General features: G+C 48.3%; 1 protein-coding gene across 1 annotated transcript in view; it reads left to right on the top strand.

The window, feature by feature from the left end:
* Nucleotides 1-125: 125 nt before the first annotated feature.
* fhod3a (formin homology 2 domain containing 3a) overlaps nucleotides 126-14447 on the top strand; it is an 89365-nt gene continuing 75043 nt past the window's right edge. The window contains 2 exon segments of the mRNA XM_048992499.1: nucleotides 126-717; nucleotides 9704-9810. Of these exon segments, the coding sequence (XP_048848456.1) occupies nucleotides 553-717; nucleotides 9704-9810 (272 nt within the window). The 5' untranslated portion in view covers nucleotides 126-552.

Genomic DNA, 14447 nt, shown 5'->3' on the forward strand with positions numbered 1-14447 from the left:
TGTGTGTGTGTGTGTGTGTGTGTGTGTGTGTGTGTGTGTGTGTGTGTGTGTGTGGTTGGGATACACTCAAACGAAATGAAAAGAATAGAAGCAATGCAGCACCTCATGCAATAATGTAATTTTCCGCTTTCGGGCCCGCTCTACAGCAGTCGGTTGGCCGCTGGAGGTCGCCGATACACTTACATGTGAATGACGCTTTACGGAGGGGATGGAGGGGGGCTTTCTCCAGAGGTCTCCCGCAGAAGCCGAGACTGGCAGTCCGTCCCTGCACCCTGCCTGCTCGCAATGCCATTGCGTCGCGCTGTCCTTCTCAAGACGGGGGGAAAAAAGGCACATTAACGCCAACTTAGCGGGACATACGGAAGGGATAGAGACACCGCTTCTTAATGCATTGAAGTGACAGCTGGTCTATGGGGATCCGACGCGACAGATGAAGCACTATTAAGCCGGGCAACCTGCACTCGGTTTGTTGTGGTAGCGGAGCGGTGACCGCCGACGCGGAAATCGTAATCATTAGACTGCACTGTCCCGGCATCCGTGCATGGATGCATCATGGCCACTTTTGTGTGCAGGGTTCAGTTTTTAGATGACACCGATCCGTTTAACAGCACCAACTTCCCCGAACCGACGAGACCACCTCACTACACCTTCAGGGAGGATATTCCTCTAATAAACCAGATCGCCGGAATCCATCGGCTTCTCCGAGCGCCACACAAGGTACGATGGCTTAACTTAATTCCCCTTAAAACTTAATAGGGGCACTGCGTGGTGTCTGCATGTAAATCAATTGCATATTTCGTGCTGTGAAAATGGGAAAAGTCATTTGATACATCATAGGAAAACTATCAAAACAGGCATATGGGGTAAGAAACAACCTGCATTGAACTTTGAATTCACATCGGGTAAAATGTAATTCACTGTTAGGATCGTTATTTTTGCGCATTTATATTGAATTGTCACGCTCAGTTGACTGGGCATTCTCAGTGTTTGTACCGAATTGGTGTCCAGCCGGTATGTCACCATCCCATTTTAGGGTTTGGGTTTTTTATGTTAAATTTTTGCTAGATCTGCCTAACAGCTTCATCGTTTTAGAGGCAGCCGCAGAAAAAGCGCAGGTCGGAGCGGGCGGCAGGTTCACCGGTGCGCCGCAGTGGGGGGCGACGCGGCGGGGGAGGGGGGCACTGGGCGGACGCTGCTTTACGAGGGACAGGGAATCGTCAGGTTTCCCACTCTGAGGGAATTGTTATTTTTGTTCACTTTTCCTCAGCTTAACGGCAAAAACACAATGAATACCTGCAAGACTGAGATCATTCGCATTATGGCATACCACTAATTACAAATCTGGAAAAAAAGGTTTTGCTTTTAGTTTTTCCGTATTTGGGATATACCCGGATGTGTTTAAGGAACAGAATTTAAGGAGAGCAGGGTGGTAGTTAGTTTGTTTGTTCACAATTTAGCGCTACAGGTGGATAGACACTTCATTTTAATCTGAAAACAGGTGACTCGTGTTGGGAGGCTTGCACCATCCTGTACCCAGGGGGGTCGGAAAGATGGGGGAGGAGGGAGTTTGGACGAGTGACAGAGACGCAAAAAAAAGGAACATAAGTGAATTGGTGGCCCAGTAAGATATGCCTTCATGGGGCCAAAAATCAATAGCGGCATCTCTGTTGCACTGATACTCAGTGTACTGGTCACCATAGCACCTGTCTGTTTAGCCTGGCCCGTTACCACGTGTTTTGTGATTAGTGTCCATGTAGTACGCTATTGTGAAGGGCACGGTTTGCTGGTTGTTTAGCACAGAATAACCCACGTCTCCCTTCATTGTGCGCTCCTGTAGCTCATCAAGTAGTGACTTGCATTTTCAATGCAGAGGTCATGGGATTGAATCTCAGGGAGTGTACGTGAATCATAGTCTTTCTATCTGCTATAATTCACTTTGGGTAAAAGTATCAGATGCATTAAATAATGCAAGTCCTTTATAAGAGCTGTCAAATTCTTGCTAGACTGTGTGATCAGCGTGAGGTTTAGCCCTGTGTGTGACCAGTGTGGGCCAGTTAGGTGAAGGGCAACGGAGGGGGTATATATACCAGAAGCGTGTATAGCAAATGGATGGAAGCGTTAGCATAAATTATGGGGGAGAAGGGGAAGTTGTAACCCCCTAATAATCAAAACCAGCCAATACAACCCCCTGGACCCCATTAAATGGGTGGACGCCTCAACCCCCCCCCCCCCCCCCCCCCCGCCCCCCCAACCCAAAGTTATGCCCCTTGGATGAATATATGTTGAAATGCCTGGGCACTGAATCATTTGCTTTAGAAGTTTTCTCTTTTGAGCTGTTTTCCTAATAGGCAAGGCATCCTGTTTCTAATCCACATCTATTTCTGAATGCTATTTATTTATTATCGCGTCTGTATTCCTGATATATTGCGCAATAACACATAGCCAGGTGACATATCATGGTTCTTACTCATAGGTAAAGAAGCTTTTGGAATCTGGTAGGATTTCAGCTCCGCACAGTTTGCAACTGCAGCGGCGCATGGAAAATAAGACGGAATAGTCTGGCTTGGCGGCCACTTGGCTGCCCTGGGCTCCAGGAGGTTGTGGGTTCTAAGCCAAAGTGAGTCACGGCGGAGCGGGTTATGTAATCCGGGCCCGCGATTGTCCCGCAGTTATATCGGCACAGGCGCATTGTGGTCATTTAACCGAACGTTCCAGAATATACCGGGAGAGCAGCACGATAAAGCAAGTGCCGTCCTCTCTGCTGCGTGAAGGAATTCGCGCGTGTGATTTGTGGCCGGCCCATCCCAGATCTCCTTTATCGTCGTGACGTGGCCCATGTAAAAATGCTGGAAGAGGAAATGTTTTCGCCACTTTTTATCTTCTCCACGTGGCAAACCCGCCGTCCACCTGCCAGCCTGCCTTAAACGGACGGGCTCCCCGCTCTCCCTGCTTCCACAGACATCCCCGGGATTTACGGCCCGGCTCCTGGAAACGCTCGGAGCGACTTGGACGTCGGCAGGATATTAGAAAAATGTTTCATCCTTTGAGCCACCTGCGCTAGTCCGTCAGGAATCCTCGCTGAGGCGCACGCACGCACACACAGGCGCACAAACGGGGCTTTCTTCGGCTTACGAGCTGTGCATATTTCCAAGCAGAAACTATATGGAACATTAATTAATTAATGAACTAATTATTTGTATTCATAACAGTAAACATTACAGTGCTGGATTTTTCAAAAAAGCACAGTGTTATGCTGAGCTCAGCACCTAGTCCTTAAATCAATCTATCAGTAGTGATAATGTCATAAATTTACATGAAGTACTGACAGTCAGTATTATGATATAATTCAGAGAGTATATCAAAAATACCATCTGATAGTGGTAATGATTTTGTTTATACAGCCTGTCAGACCTGCTGTGTGTAAAGAAATACTACCTTTCAGTAATGCTGTTATTTCAAATTCATAGTTAAAAGGTATGATTACTGAGTATATTGAGTAATAAAATGTGTGAAATGAGGCAATATGGAAAACGAATTTGCAGGATATCTGGTAAATACAGTTGCTATCCAGAGCGGGATCTGTGAAGCGAATTGGTAAACAGGCTCGGCGATGGATTTCACACTAATAGCCAGAATGTGTGATGTGTCTGTTTTTGTCACTGAACAGTAGTAAATATGGTAGTTTTTCAGACAAATGCTGTGCTTTTCTCACCGTACCTCTGGGCTCGGTCATCAAAATGATTTGTTTAAGGCGTCTGTTTTACAGCCCCAGGGTTAGAAATGGCGGAGTTGAGATGCTAGCTGACCGCGTGGTTACGGAAAGGGTGTTTGCTTAGGACGTGCTTCCGATACGGTTAACAGAAAGGGTTAGGGTTGGGTTTCTGCTGGAATTCACAGTGTGGTCACTGGGGGCGGCTGTGCTGCGGCTGTGTTTGGTAGTCATTAGTGCTGGGGAGTAACGAGCAACGGGCATATGTTGGCGGGGTATATATTTAATGTAGAGATTCTTTTATCTACAGCAGCCCCCCCCCCCCCCCCCCCCCCACTTATAGGGCCAGACGTTTTAAGGTTTATGAGTTTGTAATTCACTTCACAGTTCACCATTGTAAGGGTCGCTCTCTCGGGATGGTGCAGGTGGGGCAGTGGAAGATAACCCCCCCCCCCCCCCCCCCATGAAACATAATGCATGATTTTATGGGGTAAAGGTGTTGAGATGAGACACAGTAGAAACTAGTTTCATACATCCACACACACATTAGTTCTCCACATCTTTGTGGTGACTCTCAATGTATTTCAGTTTAGTCCCAAATGTGATGACCTTAACCCCCACCCAGCCCTAACCTTAACCCCCACCCAGCCCTAACCTTAACCCCCACCCAGCCCTAACCTTAACCCCCACCCAGCCCTAACCTTAACCATAAGTAACCAAACAAAATACAAGATGTATCGCATTTTTAGTTTTTTGATTGTAATCATAGATTTTTTTTTCTATTCATAAAAATGAGTTTCCTCTTGTAGAAACTGAAAAAATGGTCCCCACAAGGTTAAAATAACAGGTTTTTATTACATTGTGGGGGACATTTGGTCCCCACAATGTAATACACAGACACAGGTTTTCCCCCATGCTGTGTGTCTGAATGCTGCAGGACAGGTCAGTCTGCCATCTGTTATAAATAGTTTTTATGGTCAGACCGGGGGTGCAGGGTAGTTGGGGAATGCCCGCCCCCCCCCCTCCCCACACACACACATATGCCTTTTTCCCCACATAATGTACTTCTAACATTTTTTAAAATGTGTGTCCGGGTGCCCCATGCGGGCAGCGAGGGTGGGGTCACACTGATACGTCATTCTGTGGTTCTTCAGCACCGCCCGTGATTCATGAGCCCCCCCCAAACCCCCAAACACGAGACTCTCCTACCGGTCAACACCGACACAGTCCCACCAGCTCTCCCAGTCCAAATTCTGACACTGAGGAGAGAAGGCGAGAAGCTGATCACCCCGGAGGCACCCTTTTTTGATGTGAGCGGGTCTTTAAAAATGTTTTTGCATGTTTTTTCCTAACGTTTTTTTAAAAAAAATGCTTCTTCTGGCAGGGGGCAGCCCCCAAGTTTCCGTTAACCCAGAGCCGAAAGCTCCCCACGTTACTACGACTGTGAATCACTTTAACCCAAAGTTATCTGAACTCCAAAATACAGTCTCATATCTGCACGTTCCGTCAAGTGTTCAGACTGTGAGTACGATGTGGGTCCCTCACCTCGTCGTAGCCTGTAAGGGAAAGTGCTCATTTTGTGGCCTAGAATTACCTCCACCCTGCCTCCGTGGCTCCAGCCTAGAAGGGCATGGCTTTGGGTTTCAGGGCGGCAGTCAGAGCCCGTGGACTAGAGACCTCGGGGTCAGGAGCGATGGCCCTGTTCAGGGGGACACGGAGCGGTGAACATGGGTCCCAAATAGTCCAGCTAGGTGGGCAATTCAGGGCTGAACGTCACGCAGCTGGTGCAGCGTGGCAGCAGAGCACGTGCGTGTCCAGGGCCGGCCTGGCTGATGGTTTGAGCTTTCACCTCTGGATCAGGGGGAGCTGCCCTTGCAGACTGCTGGGTAATTACTGGTTGTGTTACTGTAGTCTCCTTTTTTTTCCCACTCGCAGAAAGTGTTTGTTTTTAATTCACTGAATGGACAGTGCTTTTCAAAGTGGAAAAAAAAATTACCTTTCTGTTCGTGTTAAAGCACAGAAAGGGTCTGGAGTTTAAAAATGACACTCAAGCATATTGTGGCTGTTCAGTTGTAGATGCTGAATAGTGTTGCGCTTTTCTGTTTTCAAATTGTTCCGTTCTGTAGGTTTGTGTGTTTTTTTTAGAATGATATAGAGGCATATATAGTACTGGTATGATAGCTGTGAATGAGGACATGTCTGCAAAGCATTCTGGGAATTCGGTTGGCAACATACTCCTGGCGAGAAAAGCAGCTTTGCTGTCAGTCTCCTGACTATGGGGTGAGTGAACACATAATGGAGGACAAGTGTTAACAGTTTGCTATCACTTCCATATCCCTCCCCCAACCTTCATTCCCTTCAGTCTAATCCACTGCTGGAGACCATGATGTCTTACCCATCTGCAAGTGTCAAGCTGTGTGTGTCCATCCAGTACTTGACGTGACGCAGGTGTTTGGGCATAAATTTAGACGAGGCTAATTTTGGTTATATGACCGCGTCGTCATTATGGGTTGACAGTTGTCCCTGTGGATCGAAGGCTTGCAGATTCAGGAGGTTACTGGTTTGAGTCCCGTGGAGGATAAGGCTTGAGTTCCATCCAGTCACGTACTTTCCATGAGTGAGATCATGACCATGTGAGTGAGATATCACCGTTTATAAACGGCAGCTGTAAGTGGCTGCCGGAGAAGGCGTGAGCCGAGGAGCTGCATGTGATTTCTGAATGTCTTCCCAGGTCTTTGCTCTTTGGAGGGCTAAGTGAAACCTGGGCAGGGAAAGTACATTTCTTTAGAAGTAAAAAACTAGAGTTGGACTTAGAATGAACTTTATTGATCTTGGAGGGAAAGTCTATATGTTGCCAGAGTTTCCTCTAGGCATTCTGGTGATGCACAGGACTCCTGTCCACGGTTACACCCCAGCTTCGTACCCTGTGTTGGCTAGCATAAGCTCCTGGCTCCCTCAGACCGTGACTCAGGAGAAGATGGATAGATGTGTCGACGTCAGTGTGCATACAGATCCTCGAAAATGATGCGACATTGCGATTATGAAGACTGTGCTACACGCCAGGCTTAAATATATTTTCTCTGTGGAGATGGATCTGTTTAAGCTCAATTCGGTTTAATTAATCTCCATGTAGCACCCGTCCTAAACGAGTTGCTCTAAGTGACAGCAGCATCAGCAGTGGTTCAATGAAAAGTACATGTGGTCGAAAGGTGAGAGGAAGGTGGTGACAGCAAGGAAACAGGCATCAACCTGGGTCCGCCGCCCAGTCCATGGGGCACCAGTACTATAGTGGCGCAGCTAACGCGCTAATGCGTTAACACACTTCGGCGGCAACACGCTAATGTGCTAATGTGTGAAGAGAAAGAGAGGGGGCATGAGGAAACCCCTCCAGCGCTCCTGTCTCTGGGGGCTTGTCCTCTGAGGAGGGGGCTGTTTCTTTAGGTGGCAAGCTTTATGTCCCTCTGCTTTTTCTCTGAAGCACTACATGACAGATAAGTGCACGCTATCCTAGCTATAGCGTGTTAGCCAGATGTTTCCCTGGACTGTCAGACGCTGAGCATTTTTAACGTGATCGAAAAACTTACGTGTCCCTTCATGTCTTCACCATATTAACGAGTCGCACACCCACCCGCCAGTTTCTTAATCTCGTTTGTTTGCGGGGAGGGGGTTTCCGTTAACACTTGCCGCATGTGAAAAGGGGACAGCGGAGATTTTGAAAATGCCTTTAGCAGAGCGCTTGGTCTCGCGTCTAACGTCACTGTTTGTGGTTCTCTTCCCGCGAAGGGCTGTTTAGGACACTGTTGATGAGTTATGTCTCCTGCTCATGGGCCCAAAGGTGAAATTACTCTGTCGACAAAGGGATTTGAACCAGCAACCTTCTGATCACAGGATCAGCCTGTTTGAATATGCCCAGCAGTGTGCTTCTCCTGCCCCTTTAGCCAGTTTTTCGGTGCCACACTCCCTTCTCCTCCATCCCCCTCTGCCAGAATCGCCCTACATTGTGGTTACAGCTGGCTGTGAGTCTCCTTTCCTCACATCAGGCCCATCCTCAGCTATGACTGCCGCAGCACCGACTTTGGACCGCTTTTGACCATCGTGGACACGCCTCCAGTTCAGCCATGTGATCTCACGGGGGCTGGGCCCCTGCCTGACAAAAACCGAAGTTATTATCTCCGAACATGAAGCGTTTCAGTCGTTTCCTCCTAATTATTCTGCCGGCTTGAAATCCGCAATTGCAGAGTCGCATAGCATCTCGTTAGAAGTCTGTTAAGGGGATTTCTAACATTCATCTGCCACTGACCTCTCTCTCCTCGGCTATAATAGTTTATTTAAGGAAATGTTTTTGGTAAATAAAAACAGGGTTCCGCTCTGTCCCAACCGGCACGCGAGATCGTGCAGTCTAAGGGAAGCGAGCGTTCTGCCGTCTAAGCAAAACAGCGCCCTCGCCATCTGGTTTTATAATGTCATTCTCACATGTCACATGGTGCGGGTGGTTAGGGAGAGGGAGGGACAGAGCGAGAAATCCAGCTTAGTAGCTGCTGATCTGGGCCTGAAACGCTGAACAACAAGAGTCACGTTTTCTGTAGAAGATGGCAGAAGTCTGGGGAGGCTGAGATCTCGCTGAGACATTTTCTCTGCTAGAGCTGCTCTCTCCCTCTGCTGCCCCCCATTGTCTGTCTCTGACTCTCCCTCTGCTGTCCCCCATTGTCTGTCTCTGACTCTCCCTCTGCTGTCCCCCATTGTCTGTCTCTGACTCTCCCTCTGCTGTCCCCCATTGTCTCTCTCTGACTCTCCCTCTGCTGTCCCCCATTGTCTGTCTCTGACTCTCCCTCTGCTGTCCCCATTGTCTGTCTCTGACTCTCCCTCTGCTGTCCCCATTGTCTGTCTCTGACTCTCCCTCTGCTGTCCCCCATTATCTGTCTCTGACTCTCCCTCTGCTGTCCCCATTGTCTGTCTCTGACTCTCCCTCTGCTGTCCCCCATTGTCTGTCTCTGACTCTCCCTCTGCTGTCCCCCATTGTCTGTCTCTGACTCTCCCTCTGCTGTCCCCCATTGTCTGTCTCTGACTCTCCCTCTGCTGTCCCCCATTGTGTGTCTCTGAGTCTCCCTCTGCTGTCCCCCATTGTCTGTCTCTGACTCTCCCTCTGCTGTCCCCCATTGTCTGTCTCTGACTCTCCCTCTGCTGTCCCCCATTGTGTGTCTCTGAGTCTCCCTCTGCTGTCCCCCATTGTCTGTCTCTGACTCTCCCTCTGCTGTCCCCCATTGTCTGTCTGCTACCTCTGTTTCTGCTCTCTCTCTCTCTCTCTCTCTCTGTCGATTTTGCTCCCGCTGTCTTGTCCTTCCTCTCCCTGCCCTCCCAACTCAGGCCTTGGTTGTAGCATTCCGGCTGAGGAATGTACCATGGATACAGCATTGCGAAGGTCCTGCATCCCAATCTAAGACTGGTTTTAAGTCTTCACCCCCCCCCCCTCCCCCCAGGTTACATAAACACATGTGTTATTTAACCGTTTCCAGGGAATTACCGTTATACATGTGACTAGGAGCTGAGTTCCTTTGCTGAGGGGTGCTTCTCTAAGGTCTTCGGGTTGATGTTAACTTGTGCCCCAAATGCCGGTGCTAAGCTCCAAATGGACCGTGACAAAGGGTGATCTCGGCTTCTGAGGTCGCCGGGAAACCGATAGGAGCCGACTCGGTTCAGAGGAACCGACACGGTCCATTTAAACTGCAGCGCCCAAGTTCTGACGGAATTCCTTTTGAAGGCACCTGACTCCAAAATTGGAAGGAGACCATTTGGTGAGCTGCAGATGTTTAAGGTAGAATGGGGTGAATCAGCAGCTCTCTGTGAGAATACAGCCGTAGATGATGGAGTAAAATCACTGAAATTCAGCTGTGTATGAATGGGCCTGGCTGGGGGGAGGGCGGGCATCCAAAACAGGCCTCGGCTGAGGAGATGGGATGCGGCGTGACGCCACGTGTCTGTCCTGCTGCCCCCCAGCTTGATGACTGCACCCTGCAGCTGTCCCACAATGGCACCTACCTGGATCTGGAGTCCAGTCTGGCGGAGCAGAGGGACGAGCTGGAAGGCTTCCAGGAGGATTCTGGGTATGTTCCCAGCCAGGTCGTTCTGACTTTCTCCTGCTTGCCCTCACCATCTATCTCTCCTTCTCCTTTTCTTTCATTCCCTCTCTTCTGGCTCTCGGGACACGATTCTCCAGGAGCCACTCGGATGTCACTGATACGATGAGGTTCCTGAGGATGTGCCTTCCTGTCCCCCAGCTTCATGACTGTGTTTGTGTGTGCGTGTGTTTGTGTGTGCGTGTGTTTGTGTGTGTTTGTGTGTGCGTGTGTTTGTGTGTGTGTTTGTGTTTGTGCGTGTGTTTGTGTGTGTTTGTGTGTGCGTGTGTTTGTGTGTGTTTGTGTGTGTGTGTGTGTTTGTGTGTGCGTGTGTTTGTGTGTGTGTTTGTGTGTGCGTGTATGTGTGTGTGTTTGTGTGTGCGTGTGTTTGTGTGTGTTTGTGTGTGCGTGTGTTTGTGTGTGTTTGTGTGTGTGTTTGTGTGTGTGTGTGTTTGTGTGTGCGTGTGTGTGTGTTTGTGTGTGTTTGTGTTTGTGTGTGCTTGTGTTTGCGTATGTTTGTGTGTGTGTGTGTTTGTGTGTGTGTGTGTGTTTGTGTGTGTGTGTGTTTGTGTATGTGTGTGTTTGTGTTTGTGTGTGTGTTTGTGTGTGTTTGTGTTTGTGTGTGTTTGTGTGTGTGTGTGTTTGTGTGTGTGTGTGTTTGTGTGTGTTTGTGTATGTGTGTGTTTGTGTTTGTGTGTGTGTTTGTGTGTGCGTGTGTTTGTGTGTGTTTGTGTGTGCGTGTGTTTGTGTGTGCGTGTGTTTGTGTGTGCGTGTGTTTGTGTGTGTTTGTGTGTGCGTGTGTTTGTGTGTGCGTGTGTTTGTGTGTGCGTGTGTTTGTGTGTGTGTGCGTGTGTTTGTGTGTGCGTGTGTTTGTGTGTGCGTGTGTTTGTGTGTACATGCATCTGCATCTCTGTGTTCCCACCCCCTCACATGCAAGTATCACCTGGGACGAGACTGAGACTCGTTTACGGCGGGAAGCAGCTCTTCCAGAAAGTGGCGTACAGGAACCTTCCAGATGCATGAAGCATGTATGAAGTCTGCCTCAGTGCGACACACCCTGCACCGCGCTATCTTGCGATTTTCATATCATGATAGGTGATCCCTGTTGCAGGAGCCGAGGAAATCAAGGCACATGGATGAGTAGAAGGAAAACGAGAGCTGGGTGACCGTAGCGATTTATCTCTCAGTGGGATGAGTGTATTCTGGGTCACATGGTCTCGCTCTGGGCAGGTTGGGTGACAGAACCGCATTACACTGGGATGCCAGGATGGATGGGAGACTGTATGTGGGGTTAGGGTGTAGAGATGGGTTTCACAAAATAGTTAGGGGGAGTAAAAAACAAAAGATAACCGGTTCAGCGTCACCACAGGGAAAGTTAAGTGGACAATAGCTAGGGAGCATGGGTAAGGGAAACTGTCATATTACCTCTGAAATGTGTGAGCGGACTGTATAATTATGGAATGTTTCTGTAAATATTGTGTCAGAGTGCTTATTTCAGAAGAATTTTGGCCTTGAGGTCTGGAGCCTGTCCCATCCCAGAAGTCCGAGGCTTTTCTCCAGTCTGACTTCCAAAGAATGGCTCACAAAAGTGATAAGTCCAGTCCGGCCTGGTGCCGGGGTGATATTGCTCTCAAATTTGGGTGGAAGAGCTGAAAAGGGCATTGTGGGTAATGGTTAGAGTGGCTGGGCTTCGACACAATTATTGGCACTTATTTCCTTTATTATTTGTAAACTGTAAAAGTACAAAACTCTAAGGTAAAACTCCTAAGCTTAATTATTACCCATCCATCTATCCATCCATCCATCCAGCTTACCCATTACAGGGTTGTGGTTAAATCGTTCACTGAGGCAGTTAGTTAGCTGAGAAGTGGCCTGGAAGATGGACTTTAACTACCCATTCGTTGACTTGTTTATCTGATCACTGGAGATGCGTCAGATATTGCTGGTCCCAGTCTGACGTGAGCTGCTTGGAAAGAAGCGGCCAGTCACTATTCTCCATCTCCCCTCTGCCCGGTTTTGCAACGGCTTGTACTGCGGGTTCGTTTGTTGAGGGATGTGAGGGCTGGGGTTGTGAAAAGGGAGGCATGGCGGTAATTCAGATGCTTTGTTCGGAGACAAAAGTGGGGAATTTATCCCTGGCTGACGGCTAATGGGACCTGGGGCCTTTTAAATGATGGTAGCAGTTGTTGCAGAATGGCTCAGAATTTAAAACATTAGCCTAGAGTGAGTTATTGAAAACAAGTAGATTTTAAATGAAAATACATATGAAAAGCAATGCAAAGCATTCATTGTCATAATTCCTATGGGAGATAACAGATTTTCCAAATAATTTTGCGGCATCTACGGAAGGTCACCGGCAGCCTGAAATAAACAACCTTTTATGAGGTGTTAATATTTTTCTATGGCTAGAATCCGTGATTAAATATATCCCTATAGGTTATGGAAATATAACAGTAGGCAACTGTAGTACAGTATGTGAACATTTCTACACAAGGTATCGCTTTTTTGTCTGAGGGAAATTCCAAAATAATCCGCTGTTTATTATTTGCGTGAAAATCTATCATGGTTGTCACGTCTGCTTATCAGGAGGTACTTCTGGTTTCCCGTGAAGTCTGGGACTTGATATCGGAGCATGTTCGGGGGCCACCCAGACCGGCGATGTATCGCTCTGCCGTAGGTTTGTTTACCTGCTTCCCTCCACACTTTCACTCTGACTTGAGGAATTAGAATTCCTTTTTTTCCCGAAACATCCTTTGAAGAATTCCTAGTCTCCTCATAGCAGCTCCATTTCTTTTTTTCCAATAGAAAAATCAGCAAAAGCCGAACTTAGACTTCAGGGGAACGTCGAGTTCATGGAAAGTAGAAAAAAAAGTTGGAAAATAGATTTGAAAACAATCCCTCCTGTAACAGAATGGTGTGGCTGGATTACAGTTTGCCGTCAGATGAGTCCTTAAAGTTTTAAAGAAAATCTCTATTCTGGAGGAATAGTGGCTTGGTGGGTAAAGCTGTTGTCGCAGATGTCAAGCGTTGTGGGTTCGATTCCCGTCTCTGTGCATTTTTAATGTTCTCCCTGTGTTTCTGGATCGTGAGATTGGTGTCTCTGAGTTGTAGTGTGTGGCCTGGAACCTTTTGCGGATGCCCGGTACTTCCAGCCCCAGCCTCAGAGCAGCCCTGTACGCGATGGAGGGTGTGAGCAATCATGGGTCTGAGGAGACTATGACGGACGGCTTTGCCTCTACACAGCAAGGCCTCTTTGGATTGTAATGCAACCTTCACGGTTGTATTACTGTCTGAGGTCCTGAAAAGTGTTATCAAAGGATTGGAAGCGTCCATGGCCATGTCTGGCAAAGGCATGCTGGAACGACTCTGACCTGTCAAGCTCCCCAGAGTCTCCGTCTTCCAGCTACACTGTCTAATCTCTGCTTGGAACATCACTCTAGTGTGGATGGAAGAAAATGGTCAATCCATCCTGTTCCTCAATCGTCTTCTATGGGTCTTTTTCCTGAAACCAGATTCCGGGAGCTGTTGCTGTCTTTGAAGCAGAGATGTAGATTTGCTTTATCATCGCAAGAAAAGAGCACCGTCGAAGTTTTTTTGTCAAGGACGTGATTATGTCAGATATGTGGAGGGCCATTTGAGGTACGGCTGCTGTGATTGGATTTGGGGGGGCGTCGATGAGTAAGAGGACTTGCTATTGGCTGACAAAAACAAAGGAAATACCACTGGACCAATGATGGACTAACTTTTGGGGGAAGGGGGTTTCTCTGCTGTGTCGTTAACAGTGGCAGAGATACGAATTACACATTTCAGGTGTTTTGATCCGCCCTGCAACTTCTTCGTTATGATGTCTAAATAGTGGTCAGATGAGAACGGAAACAACGGAAATACGTTTTTACTCTGTTTTACCCCCCCCCATCCAGCTCTGCCATCCGTAAGCTTGCTTGTGTGAAAACCCCACGTGCCCTTTTTGCAGGCATCCTGACGTGTTTGCCTTTGTTGCTGTCTGTGTCCATCACGGTCCGACGTCGGGTCCTGTGGACGGAGAGGAGGCCTGTCCAGTCAACACACTTCAGGCGGATAAACAAGCGTCAGAGAAACGGGGAGGAAAACAAACCACATTTCTAGTCTCTGTTTTCGTTACCGAGCTGCTAGCTCGCGTTGCCGCTGCGCCGCTGCCGATCGTCAGATAACAGGTCTGCACACATTCTCTCTTCGTATCTGGAATGTTCCGTTATCCTGCGGTGAGTCCTTGACGTCTTCCCGCAATGGCTGGATACTGGTGGCGGGAAGCTGAGACCCCCATTTTTTTTGGAATGGCCTTTACCCCAGGACAGGAGAGACCACTGCGCTCTGTTCACTTATGTCGAGGGACTAGCAGCTCAGGTGCTAAAACCTTGCAGGTTTTACCCATCTGATCTACACCCCCCCACCCCCATAAAAGGTGACTTACTGCCCGAGAAATTGCTTTAATTACCTGACCCCCTGACCCCCTCAAGGCTAGTAGTTGGCTTCCAATGACGGGATCTACGCCCCCTTTTGGTATTTTTCATGGGTTTCTAGGCTGGTTTCCCTGTGGGATTAGAGACACCTGCCAGTTAGCTAGATTTACACCTGCAATATTGAAG

Source organism: Brienomyrus brachyistius, chromosome 23 (assembly GCF_023856365.1).
Source record: "Brienomyrus brachyistius isolate T26 chromosome 23, BBRACH_0.4, whole genome shotgun sequence".
NCBI classification, from domain to species: Eukaryota; Metazoa; Chordata; class Actinopteri; order Osteoglossiformes; family Mormyridae; genus Brienomyrus; species Brienomyrus brachyistius.